Source organism: Martes martes (genome assembly GCF_963455335.1).
Source record: "Martes martes genome assembly, chromosome: 12".
Taxonomy (NCBI): domain Eukaryota; kingdom Metazoa; phylum Chordata; class Mammalia; order Carnivora; family Mustelidae; genus Martes; species Martes martes.
The window spans coordinates 44,116,095-44,130,184 of NC_137900.1; the positions used below are offsets into that span (position 1 = coordinate 44,116,095).

Genomic DNA, 14,090 nt, shown 5'->3' on the forward strand with positions numbered 1-14,090 from the left:
ATTTGGGCAATTAGTGCTATTTTTTATAGTTCTCCCATTCTTGACCGTTACTACTTCACCAAAACCACTTTTGACCCTGTGGCTTTAAGCTAGTTGCATAATATTTATCCAATATATGGTAGCAAAGAGAGATATTTTTAAAACAAAGTCAGGCACAAGGAAAGTTAGAAAATATACCTACATATGAAATCTACTATTGTTAAACTATACAATTAAAAACGAAAGCTCACTGGTCTTAGGAAAACTAGGCTGTGAAAATCTTAAAGCTCTTACTAAGTTTGGAAATTAAAAATGAAAACAGATCTGTTTCTGAGCATTTTCTTTTTATCTGTGTAGTATATGGGGTGTAGTTTCTCTTTTGTCCAGAAGGTGGCAGTGTAATATCAACTGCCTGTGATCCCTATACTGGCTAGAGAATTGGTATTTCTCCCGTATCTGTGATATGTTTGTATCGTTACCTTTCCGAATACTTAAAATATAGTACAAATACCACTGCTTTTATTCGTTATCTTATTTAGAAGTTGCGTGACTGAGTTGGTTTATATGTATTTAATCGTTAAGACTCAAGTTTAGTCAGAAGGAAATGGGCAAATAAACCTCTGCCTGGTATATTTTTAAGTCTCCTTGTGTGTTGAGTCTATTTGTTTTTATTCCAGGGTACATATTATTGAAGTTTTCTTTTCAAAGACTAGCACCTAATAACTATCTTGTCTAATATATATCAGTTAATACCAGTTAAATGAAACATGTTATTAAGAAAGTGAGAGTAATTAGGAGATCGCTGTTTGTTTTTGATTTTGTGGGTATTTTTTTCCTTCTTTCTTTTTTTCTTTTGAGGGTGGAACAGTGAAAAAATAATTCAAAACCTCTTGATCAGAAGAGCTCCAGTGACTCTTCTTCCCTCCCTCATTTCAAGCAGGAGGATGCTTTTTCTTCTTAACATTCTCCCCCAGCACTCTGAATTAGAGATTTATTTGCAACGAAAAATCAATTAGTCCTAAATTTATTCATGGATTTCAGGTCCAGCGATCAATGCAAGTCCACTCAGTGGGCTCAAGGGGACCCAGTTCATCCCAGTTAATGTGTCTGAAGGGGAATTACCATTGATGCTGTTTTTTTCCCTTTAGGTCAGAGATCAGATCTCGCTGTCACGGACTGCGGCAAGTAGGAATGACTTCACCCTGCAGCTACCCAGACTGCACCTGGAGACCTTTGCGATGGAGGGGCTCAAGGGCGGGCCAGAGGTGGTAGCGTGCCAGGTTAGAGTCTAAATAACATTGTTTGCTCCTGAGACGTGTGGAAAAATAAATTGCACTAACTGGAGAGAATGAAAGCCTCCAAGTATTGTGAATAACCCAAAGGAGATGCAAATAATTTCTCTTAATTTTTCTTCCACCGTGGAACACTATTTCTCAAATAATTGTTTTTCTTTTTTTTTTCCTCTCACAGTCTCGAAATAGCCTATTAAATAATCCAGAAAAGTTATTTTTTTTTTTACCAAGGAAAAATACGTGTTTTATAGCTAAGTACAGTATGTAAAGAACATGCTTTCCTGTCAGCAGAGGACAATAAGACACTAGGCTGTTATCTCTCTAAGCTCGTCTCAATTTGTAGCTCTTATTGTTTTAAAATAAATCACTTTCGGTAAAATTATCAAGAGAGATATTTGAAAATTTTCAATGTTAATTCCAGAGTAGAGCCAACATTTCTTATGTGGTAATGTAATGTAAGCAACTGTGGAACCAAACTGTACTTGGCATTGAAGAGCATTTATTTACCCTTAATTTTTAGTTTTAACAGACAGCGTGATATGTGCAAACTGGGTTATTTCATTTATAAAACTCCCAAGTACCAAATTGTGAAACCCCAAGTAACTTTAAGATAAACTTAATAAAGAAAATCTTTTCAAAAATATACTCATTTTCAGATGCTGCAGATTCTTTGTAATCGAGGCTCCTACTGGGTTATTGTGAGCATTTTTTTTTCCTTAGGGTTAAGACAGTTTTTTAATTGGACAAAACAAAATTCGATATGTGTTTTATTCACCTTTTAATGCCCAGTGCCTTTATTAGAGAAACTTATCAACATCATGTAAACTGTAGGAAGCCTGATATTTCAAAAAAGCTTGTTCTGATTCAATAGCAGTCCAGATTTTTCAGTGTATCTAAAAGAGAACTATCTCCTAAAAATCAGTTTCTGTTTCACATTTTGAGGTTTAAAGTAAATTTCATCATTCTTTAGTTTATGACCCCGTGAAATTTTAATTTTGTACAAAATTAATGTCAGTGCAAGTGGGGCTATGTTAATTTTTTTCTACTTGCTCCATACCCTAATTTAATTTGTTATTAGTACCCAAATTAATGCTTTACAAAGAAAGAATACTCATTTCTCTCATTAGATTATCCACTAATATATTTAAAATAAATATGTGATGTAAAACTCAGCATAAAATATTTTTATTTTCAGTTACAGGCTAGAATACTGTACTGTTATTTAGTACAAGATTAAGATGTACATTTTAAATTTGATTACCATTATTTATGAATTCATTGTAACCACAAATACAATGCAATCTGAGATTTTTCTAGTGACTGTAAAATAATCCTTTACTTGGTTATCTTGATTCAGAATCTCAGAGGGCTTAGTACTCGTCATAATTCACAAATAAAGACTTCCCCCAAACCATGGATTTGGGTGATTTGGAAAGAGACTGATCCTCAGAATGCCATGTTTTGGCGGCAGAGCATGGGCTCTCTTTGGTCCTGACGTCAGTGAATAGCAAGAAGGAAATGGAGAGACGCCTGTTTCAAACTGCTGTCTTTCCAAGTTCTAGTAAAAATACTTCTGCGCATCTCCAATACCTAAACACTTGGGCACATTTTGCACTGACATGTTGTGATGTACACTGCAGATTAGTTTTTCCATATTGTACTTTAGTATTGCATGCAGAGAAGAACATGGGATTTGGATCATAATAATGTTTTTTACACGGACACAGACACGGACAGACACACAGACACACACACAGAATTGGTGATAGGCTTTGGAGTACTCAGAGAAGAAAGCCTCTGTAGTGTCAATGACCTTAATTTTAATAAGAATAGCTGCCGTTTCAGTGAGCATTTACTATGGATGAGGTATCGTGCTTAGTTCTTTAAATACGTCGTGTTTAACTTTCACAATGGACCTGTCCAAAATGGCGTTATATGTCAAATGACGGATGGCATCGTTTCCATTTTATAACTGAAAAACAGCAACTACAACAGGGGCCGCTCCTCAGATCAACAGCAAGTAAGTGCCAGGGCCCAGAGCTGAATTCAAGCAGAGCTGTGTTTGACCGCACAGCCTGAACCGGGAAAGGCTGAAACTAGAAGACAATCTAGACACTGTGTTAAATGGTAGCGTCCGGCCTTTGAGATGTATAGTGGGATTTTCCTTCCATCTGCAAAATACACAGTATGTCTCTGTGTAAGACGCAGGTCATGGTTTCTGCTGTGTTGTGGACAAATTCACAGGTAAAAAATTTTGTTTCCATGTGACGGGCTAACGTTAGGGAACACTACTCTCCCCCTTTTTGCAGTCTATAAATATGTATATTTATGCTCAGTGGGATGCTGTATTTAGGAATTCAGTATTTGTTTCACTTTGTAGTCTATGCCCCTAAGTGGACTGTTTAGAGAGCGCATGTCCTTTGATTACGTTGAGGAGAGGGTTGCTGTGTGGGACGTGGCAGTGGATGACCATTTGGCCAACGCAGGCCACCATCATCTGGAGCCCTGGGAGCTGCCACTGTCCATCTTTCCCAGCATGAGAAGCTTGGTTACAGGTCTACCGCTGGATGGGAGGAAGAACTGTGAGCATGCGTGAAGGGGCAAAGAGAATCACCCTTTCTCTCCAGACCTGGAAGACCATGTGACTGGTGCACTACCACAGCAGAAAACCTAGTTCAGAAAAATGTAGTCTCTGAGCTCTGCTAGTTTTTAGCATCAATTCTCTCGGAAAAGCGTAGTCTTACCAATTTCTTGGGCTTGGAGGAGGACTGAACGAGGCAATGCATGTAAAATAGAGAACACAGTGCCTAGCAGGAAGAGAGGGCTGTTAGGATCGCACCCGTAATGCGGCCCTTGTCAAGATGAAGTTCACAACAGAAGCTTGTTTTCGTTACTTTTAAGGCTGTGTGTGTGTGTTTTGAGGAATGGTTATTTAGGATGTTTTTCTCTGTATCTTTCCATTTGGTTCTTTTACTCTTCCTTGTTTACTGTTTCTTCCAAAGCTTTAAATAATTTTGATGAAGAGCCACCTTAGCTCCCTCTTTACTTCTTCATGTTACTTGATGTTCCAGGGAGGCCACGTCTCCAATGAAACCCTTTGTCTAAGCTCCTTTGGCTGGTCGGGAACTATTATTACCTGTGCTTGTATCTCCCAAGTAATCGCGTATTAGTCTGCTAGAAAAAAATTAAAACACCTAGATTAGACAAGTTAGCTTTAGCTGAAAAGTCCAGTACAATGTGAATGCAGAGAACTTTTTTGCAAAAAATATTCTGCCCACATTTTATAAAGGTAGTACCTGTTACTCATGATCTTATACTTCGAGTTGTTTTTCCCCCAATGAGAAGGCTATGAGATGCATTTAATATCCGGCAGTTATTAGCAGGCATGTGATAAATGTTTGCGTCTCTACCCCCATTCAATAACAAACAACAAAGAACAGTATCAAGAGTTAACATTTGCTGAGTACTTTTCCTGTACCAGCTACTTCGCTAAGCACTTTACATTTACTATCTCCCCTCATCCCCACAACAGCCATATGAATAAGTGCTCTGATTTTATCTATTTTATAAAGGAAGGAGCTAAAGTTTATTGAGATGCAGTAAATTGCTAAAGATTACCTATCCAGTGAATAGGGTCCATTCATGCCTTTAATCTTGCCTTTCTGTCTTTTGTAAACCATGGTTGTGTGTGTGTGTGTGTGTGCGCGCTTTAAGATGGTCAAGAGGGGCAAAGGTAGGGGGTGTCCGTAGAATACAGCTTCTTTGGTGAGGACATAGGGGAGAGAACAGAAATCCAGAAGCCTAACTCGACAAGTTACTTACAGTGTGTACTTCAGCCTCGTCATCTGTGAAACGGAGATCACGAAGTCTGCGAATCATCGTGTCGCTGGGATGATTCAATGAGTCAACACATCTAAAGTTCTCCGAGTGACAGGACGTTGTAAACACTCGGCGTCTGTTAGCTGTCCATGGACAGGAACTCCTCGCTGTTTTGTTCACCGTGGCATGATTTTTTTTTTTTTGGATAAAAAATAAGTGCATGGTTGCATCTAAGGTTATGCCCCTTCTCAGGTTTTGATACACATTCCCCAGTTCTCCCTGGAAAAGACTTCCAGGTTACTTGAAGTGACTTCTCTTAGCCCTTTAGTTTCCTCCTTAAAGTATGGGTCTTTATTTTCCATTACTAAGGGGAAGTGTTATCTTCTTACAATTTAGATCTTCCCTTTCAGATGGCCATTCTTAGCCGGTTCTTAATTTACAGAGTTCAGCCCAAGAGTCTCCATGGGGAGGTAAAGGGGGCATATTGTGTGACTGCTGTTTGTTTCGCAGATACTGTTTTTCATTTATTTCTGGGTGTATAATGCTGCTTTGAATGTTGGAGATTATTAGAAATCTGACCTTTTTTGGTAAGTGGGATCATTTTAGTAACAAGGTATCAAAAAGGTTTGAAGGTTTATCTAAAGTTGTTGTATCTATGAGAGTTTGTGCAACTCTCTTTAAATTCTAAAATCAAAACATCTTTTAAGTTAAAAAACATAAAATGATTTTAGACTTAGGTTGTGGGATCAAATAGAATGTTGAGATGCTACCTTCTTCAAATGTTAGAAGGTACTGTCCAGAGAAGAGAAGAGCTGTTTGTTAGGGAAAGACAATTAACTGGAAAAATCACATAGCTCATCTGAGAATAAATGCATTTTGATGAAAAGTGCCACCCTCCGTCTCACCTATCTGCTTGAGGGCTGTAGTCTATAGTTCCACAGAATATAAATTGTGCCAACGAAGACTTTAAATGACCTAGGTTTGAGGCCTAACTTGCAGATGAATGTAAGAATTAGTGTGTCTGCTTTTTCTGTTGATACCAGGGAGAGTATATGGCATTTTCTGAGGTAGTTGTAAGAATATTGTCTGAGGTGAGTTGTCAGAATAACATTTTTGTTATTTGCTACGGAAAAGTTTAGAATTCTAGTAGTGCCTGGGTGGCTCAGTCAGTTAAACTTCCGACTCTTGATTTCAGCTGAGGTCATGGTCTCAGGGTTGTGAGATCAAGCCCTGCATCAGGCTCTGCCTTGGGCGTGGAGCCTGCTTAAGACTCTTCCTCTACCTCTCTCTCAAAAGAAAAAAAAAAAATTAGAATTCTACTCTGAAGTTTGAATAATGTGCCAGCAGACATTAAATTTCTTCAAAATCTCCTGGTAGAACTGTAAGCAATGCTAAGTGAGAAAAAATAGAATGTTAAGATGTTCATGCGTACAGAGGACTCATTTTTTAAGGTTGTGTTACAAATTGGGATAACAATTATTAAATAATTAAGTAATTGGATTTAAATATTGGTTGTAGTCATTGTGAGTTAAGCCTCGAGGTCCTCGATCTGTATCCTAAGATTTTCATTCTTGATGACCAGGAAAATATAGTATGTCCATCATTATTAGAGCAGTTTGCTATCATCGCTTGTCTTCTGACCCTCCCTCTCTCCTTTCCTCCTTGCTTCCCTTCTTCTGCATCTTTGATCTGCACTTAGCTTTGGGGGCCATAAGGGTGGTAGTCGAGTGGGGGAGGGGAACGCATCAATCAGAATTCTAGGGCAGATTCAACGTATGCTTTGTTTTTTTTGGTCCATATATTTTACCAGGTGGTATAAGCTACCATTCTTTTCTTTGTCTTTATACTTTGCTTTTAAAGGTTTATTCTAAAAATAGGTATTTTTTTTTAAAAAAGTTATTGTTAAAACACAGTCTTGGGCACTAATAGCTAAGATTTTTAAAATAAATATCTATAAAAGGAGTTATAGGGGCGCCTGGGTAGCTTAGATGGTTAAGCATCCGACTTGATTTCCACACAGGTCATGATCTCCTGGTTGTGGGATAGAGCCCCATGTCAGGCTCCAGCTTCAGTGGGGAGTCTTCTTGAGGACTCTCTCTCCCCCTCTCCTCTGCCCCCCCTTCCCGCTCCCCCCCCCAAAAGCTTGGAGTTATAAAAAGTTCTTTTTTAAAATATTTAGCAGATGAGACATTTTACATCTTCCACCATGGATTTTTTTTTCAGGTTGGTGGTAGTCTGAAACCACAGGGGTTTATTTGGTCATTGTTGGGACTTTTATCATTGCCTTTTGAAAATGACGGGATGACAGATGAGGACAAGGAAATGCATCTGTATAAAGCTTTTGCTACAGAGAATCTCATACTGAGGAATCTCATAACTCCTTACTCCTTAACTCAGCTGAAAATATTCATGAAATTAGTCCTTCTGGGCCTGATCTGTTATCAGTGATCTGAACTGATGCTAAGTAAAATCTGATTCTTTATAAACTCAGCAGGATTCATGAAGTCCTTTTTCCAGTTTTGTTTTTAATCATTTCTTCCCTTGTTTATTCTAAGGAAGAATAATTAGGAAGAGATAAAATCATAGGGGAGTCAGTATGCCAGGAGTCAGAAGAGGCAGGTTTATTGGAAAGTAATAGAGCTGGCCATTGGACAGATGGAGCCCTTCCCCCATAGATACAAATTGCACAGGTAGCTGGAGTTGTCATTATTTTATCCGATGTGTTTTTCGCAAGGAATGCACTGTTGTCCTTTCTTGTGAAGGACGAATAGGCTGGACGTGCTCCTGGCATTCCAGGCTAGAATCACTATTTTCTGTGAGCTCTCGGCCCTCAGCTCTTCGGGTGCGTCAGCTTCTCACCTGTGACACAGAGGTGATGACACCGGCTCCGCTGCGTCCTGGAGCAGTCCTGAAGGTCACAGGACGTCCGTGAAAAAAGTGTGAAGATTAAACCGCACTAATAGATATTTACAAAACTGTTTTCCTTTGAATATTTGGCGTATAATGTTCCTTGATCAGGTGTGCGCTCGCTTAGGTTTCAACTTCCGGTGGAGATTTTTGTCCTAAAAACAAGCAAGGCAATCAGATCATAGGGAAGCTGGCAACCACGAGCCAGCAGTTTTCTGTCCGTCCTTGAGTTTGCTGGAAACAGCATGTTGATCAGAATGGGAATTACTTATTGGCATAGTATTTGGAAGAGAGAAAAAATTCTGTTTGCGTGGGAAAGAGGCGAGCAGCGTCCTGCTGGAGAAAGCCTACGCGGAGAGTCAGAACGCCGGGATTCAAGTCCCGACTGTAGGTTCCGCGTGGAGCCCCCACTTCCTGCACAGACGCTCTCCGCTCGTAGGGTGGTGGGGAGCGCAGATGGCACGACGCGCATGCGCGGGGCTTTTTATGTCGTAAAATTCTGTCAGTATCACGCGCGTCCGACTGAAGTGCAAACGGGCCTGGGGGCAGGACAAGGGACTTAAGTACATCAAGGAAAGTTTTAGGGTTTCAGCTCTTGGAGGTTTTTGACTGATGATTTGTTCAATGCAACGTTCACTTTAGTAGCCGCGCAAAATGTTCACAATTTTAGGGTTCCCTCGCATTTCAGTAGAAAGCCATGGTGAACACTTTGAATATACTCCTATTTGAATAATTATTATACAAAGTAATTAAGGAATTACTAGTGTTTTCATATTTTTTTGAACTCTGTGGCGTTTATTAACACCATTTATTTTTTTAAGAGGGGCTTCGAATCCCATCTCTGAAATAGTGACAGTATTTTCCTGTGTGTGAAATGTTTCAGACACATTTAGTCAAAAACAAACAGAACCACCAAACATGAAAAGTACAGAGCTTTTTGTGTGTGTGTGTGTGTGTGTGTGTGTGTGTCTACAACGTTGAGCTACAATGTTAGCTCAAGGCAGAAAAGCTGCAAAGTGATATGAACGTAATTTCTTTGTCATTAATGTTAAGAGGCAAAGACTGAATCCCAAACCTGACCCTTCCTCTATCTTTCTTTTCTCATTTTTGCAGCCTATTTAAGTATAACCTCACTAGATAATGCCTCTTACTACTTATTATTGAGAGACCGAAGCCTGTGCGCACTTGAACTTTCAAGTACTGCCACAGAACTGCTCTTCGTTTTAGCTACTTGGACAAAAAACAGTGTTTGATGGACTGACTAGGTGAAGACCTGGAAAAGGAAGGGTTATCTACAAATTGAGTGAGTTTATTATGGCTTAGTGATTTGCTGATTGATTTCATTTGCTGTCAGTCGAGGCTCTCTTAATGTCAGTTTTCTTTGCATAATGCCTCGAAATAAAGACTGATGAAGTTCTTCAGATTGATGCCGCTTATATAAACTGACCCTGATTTGCCCTATTTTACATGACAATTTAAGTGACGGCACTTAGAGGAAAATACAGCAATGAATATGCAACTTAAGGATTAAGGGAAATGCAGTGAATCATTCAGTCTAAAACTAGGTACAAAAGTAATTTCTGGTAATAATTCCACAGATGCCTTAAGTTTTATTAAACAGACTGTTATTACTTTGAAGCGTGTGTATGTGTGTGTGAGAGAGAGAGAAAAGAAATGGGGGAGGGTGTTGAATTGAAAAAGAACTGAAAGTGATCCTAAATCTTTTCAAATTACGGTAAATCTTCCTCTCCCCACTTATTTAAACTTGGAATTAATCAGAATCACAGTGTAAAAAATGTTTTATTTGAGGTTGCATAAATGCTGTAATTTAAGTAACCAATGAAATGTAGGGTGAGTAATTTTGAAGCTTTAAATGCTTTTTGTCAGTTTCGGAACCTTCTAGTAATAGCAGATGTAGCTTCCATCCTCCCCCCCCCATCCCCCCAAATGGCCACAAGTCTCAACATACAGGCTAAAAAGAGGCCTAACTTTCAGGAGGCAGACTAGCTTAAGAAGTAACCCAATGAGGAAAACATGAAATGCTGACATTTTCACTCCTTTTCTGAGTGAGGGCTCTTTAACTCACACTTTCCCCTTTTCTCTGGGGAGTAGATGATACCACTTCACTGTTACAGGGCACTGTTTTGTTTAGAGTATGTTTTATGGTGCATATTAGCTAATGTGAACCTGACTTGGTGTAACTTCATGACGATCGAAAGGAGGACACATTGGCGCCTGAGTAGCCGCGTCGGGTGAGCATCTGACTCTTGATCTCAGCTCAGGTCTTAATCTCAGGGTTGTGAGTTCAAGTCCCACATTGGGCTCCATGCTGGGCGTGGAGACTACTTTTGAAAAAAAAGAAAAGGAAGACCTAGAAAAGAAGTCTATGAAGGGGGTTCTGCTTGTGGGGTGGGGGCTTCACAAACCGACACTGAGGTCTAAATGGAATCTGTGACATATTTAAAAGAGGCACATGTTCTATATTTGTGAGTGAAGCTTAAGATGGCCCTCAGGCCTTCAATCTTTGGTTGACTGTTATCTGATGGAATGATTTGCCCACAAAATTTAAAGTCTAAAAGAAGAAACTCCGTGTTTTCAATCTTTCTAAAATTGAGAAGGAAATTATGATGAAATGAAAACATGTATATGTGTAACTTTGTACATGTATTAAGTTATGTCATAGGACAAAATAGGAAAAAAAATCTTTATGAGATATTTAGCACAGTGTCTTATGCAAAGCTGCCAAAAGATAGCAGGCATTAATGTTGCTATTATTATTACTATTAGTTTTTTTAGAGAGAAAAAACATGTATGCTCATGAGTAGGGAGTGGTGGGGGGCCCAGTGGAGAGGGGCAGAGGAAGAGGGAGAGAGAGAATCTGAAGCAGTCTCCATTCCCAGCACGGAGCCCAACATGAGTCTCTATCTCACTACTCTGAGCTGCAATCAAGAGTCAGACGCTTAACCGACTGAGCCACCCAGGCACCCCAGTCATGATTATTATTATCGAGACACTATGTGTGAGTAGAGAGATGTTATAATTCTTCATCAAGTGAAAAGGAATTCTTTGAAACTTTTGCGTTTCTCATGTTATTACCAAGTTTATGATTACTGCAAATTAAGAGGTTAGGTGATTTCTTGTTAGCGTTAAGCCGCAGATAATACAATGACTGATAAAAGGTAAATTCAGGGTCTATTACAGATATTTTTCTTATTATGTCTTCGTGGTCAACAGATCTTGGATGTTAACATCCATGACTAAGAGACAAATGATCACAGGCAAAACCTTAGTGAAAGAATTTGTTAATACAGAAGTTACCAGTTTATTAATATGAACACGAATGTCCACTTAGATTGCACTTAAAACACTTACTGTACAAGATGGTCATGTCCATCACATTTCTCTGATTATAGATTCATAACAATCTGAATAATTACTTAAACATAAATCTTAAATCTTTAGATTTGCTAAATGACAGTTTAAAAAAGAAATTTATATATAAACTAACAATACGAGCTAGAAATCTTTTGAAAAATCGCTCTCTGGAACATCAAATTTTTTAAAATTAATTAATTAATTTATTTTAATAAACATTGGCACATCAAATTTTATACATATGTGTATATATAGATCACTTTTGTTATCAAAAACATGGCAGATGCAATAATATTCATTATAAGTATTTCATTATACTGAACATGCCCAAGTGTCTTAAAATTTTTTTTATTTATTTAAATTAAGTTAATCAACATACAGTGTATTATACTTTTTAAAAAAGATGTACTTATTTATTTTAGAGAGAGAGGGAGCATGCCCCCTTCCCCTGCTCTCGCTCTCAAAAAAATTTTTGATTTGATCTTGACATCCTGCCTTAATTTTTGCATGGTTGTAATAATTGGCAGGTGAGCTAGAAACCATACGTGTGTGTGTGTGCCTGTGTTGATTTCTGGCTCCATTGTAACTAGCAGAATATTGTGTCCGAATTTTACAATAAATTTAACAATAAATTGTTAAATAATTTATTAGAATCATTTTGCTTGTCATATCTATGTACTCCAGTGAAATCATGACTCTATGAAAGTAAGTATAGATAGCAACAATCCCAGATGATACATTTGTTGTTTTTTTTTAATAACATGCAAGTAGTTTGTCATCCTTCAGGCCCACAACTCCAGTCTGAAACTCTGAGTTCCACCACTAAAGCCTGGAGACTGGGAGGCAAAAGCCCTGACCTGACCTAGTCTTGTGGGGACCCGTGAGAAGAACTGACACGAGGCCCTGGACAGTCTCTGTTTCTCCCCCTTGGTGGGATTACTCCAGTGTTTTGCTGTAGAATGGAGTTGATTAGTGGGCGCTGGCCTAGATCCTGAGTTTAGGGCTCCTTCACATGCGGTCTATGCCCCATATTTCCCAAATCCCAAAACTCCCGAGCTCCAAAATACATCTGGTTCCAAGTTTTCAAATAAGGAATTATGGGAACCATACCAACATTGTGAAACAGATTCCACACAAATAATGTGTATTATCGCTACAATGTAAGCTCTTTGTTTTTCTTATAATGAAGCACATTCAGCCTATGGAATGGTTTTGGGATTTTTGTTTTGTTCTTTGAGGATAGTTGACACACAATGTTACATTAGTTTCAGGTGCAGGATTTAGTGTTTTGACAAGTTTACGCATTAAACTATGCTCACCACAGCGTAGCTACCATCCCCAATCTGGCGTGGTATTCTTGAGTGAAATTTAAGTTTAATTTAACTATTCTCTCTTGTTCTTTACTTGAGGTCATACAGGAATGGCAGAGTAGTTTGCGCCACCTGGAAAACTCAAGGGACTTCAGTTCTTGTGTTGTATGCAAATCAGATATGACTCTAATAGGCTGTATCTTGCTCATGTCTAATACCTGTTTGCAAACTATACATGCATCTCTGTTCCATGGGATTAGGAATCCCCTGGGACCTTCTCTTCGGACCCCTCCCACTTTATTCCTGAAAGCATAAGGGATGAAATTCCTCGTCATGGAACCTGCTTATTCCTTTCACCTCTGACCATCTGTCACCTACTGGATAAGGTAATGTAGAATCTTCAAGGGCCTGGAGGGGTCGGCTGTCCTGGTATCCAGGCAGTTGCTCTAGGTAAAGAGGGCAATGTCTGGGAGTCCGAGGACCTGGTTGTTTATAGCTCCAGTTTCTGGTAATCTACAGGAGGCTTAGGAACCAGAATGCCTTTTGCTTCACAGTTTTCCACACACTAGAGGAGAAATAGAAATGTCGTTTGAGCGTATTTAGAGATCAATGTACACCAAGAAATTTGTTTGAGAAAAATAAAATGGCCAGCTTCTTGATCATATACATTGGATGTGGCTAATACCATTTGATCATGTACTGAGCACCTGTCACGTTCAAGGCATTGTGCTGTGTTCTGGGATGCCAAGGGGACTTAAAAATCTTTGGGGGAGAATATAGAATTTAAGAGTGACATGAGATGGAAACATGATTGCTGTAGGAGAGGCATAGATAAAGTACCATAACCTGGCCTTCAGAGATGCGTGAAATTTATTCTTCCAAATTAGGAGAGGATTAAGGGAGGTTTCATAGAGAAGATGGCATTTGGGGGGGGGCGGTGGTCCTTGAAGGTTATGTAGCTAAAAATATCCTTTCCTATAAAATGCTTTTGTTAGGGGGCACCTGGGTGGCTCAGATGGTTAAGCATCTGCTTTCGGCTCAGGTCATGATCTCCAGGTCCTGGGATCGAGTCCTATGTCGGGCTCCCTGCTCAGTGGGGAGTCTGCTTCTTCCTTTCCCTTTCCCTCTGCCTCTTCCCCTGCTTGTGTTCTCTCTGTCTCTGTCTCTCAAATGAATAAACAATATATATATATATATATATTTTTTTTAAATGCTTTTGTTGGGAAATACAGTTGGGAAAACCTGAAGTGTGAATCCCAGCCACTAGATAGCTTGGCAGGAGTGAAATCTGTGGGACGGCCTCATCTTGATCTCATGACTGGTAGTTATATTTTTGAAAGATTTATTTATTTGCATTAGAGAGAGAGAGAGAGAGAGAGAGAGAGAAAAGCAAGTGGGGTGTGGGCTG

General features: G+C 39.1%; 1 protein-coding gene across 1 annotated transcript in view; it reads left to right on the plus strand.

Moving 5' to 3' along the window:
* The window catches only part of CCDC171 (coiled-coil domain containing 171), a 295,661-nt gene that overhangs the window by 221,367 nt on the left and 60,204 nt on the right, over window positions 1–14,090 (plus strand). Inside the window, exon 24 of the mRNA XM_080819723.1 lies at window positions 1,128–1,259. Within this exon, the coding sequence (XP_080675849.1) occupies window positions 1,128–1,259 (132 nt within the window). The remainder of the gene's footprint in view (window positions 1–1,127; window positions 1,260–14,090) is intronic.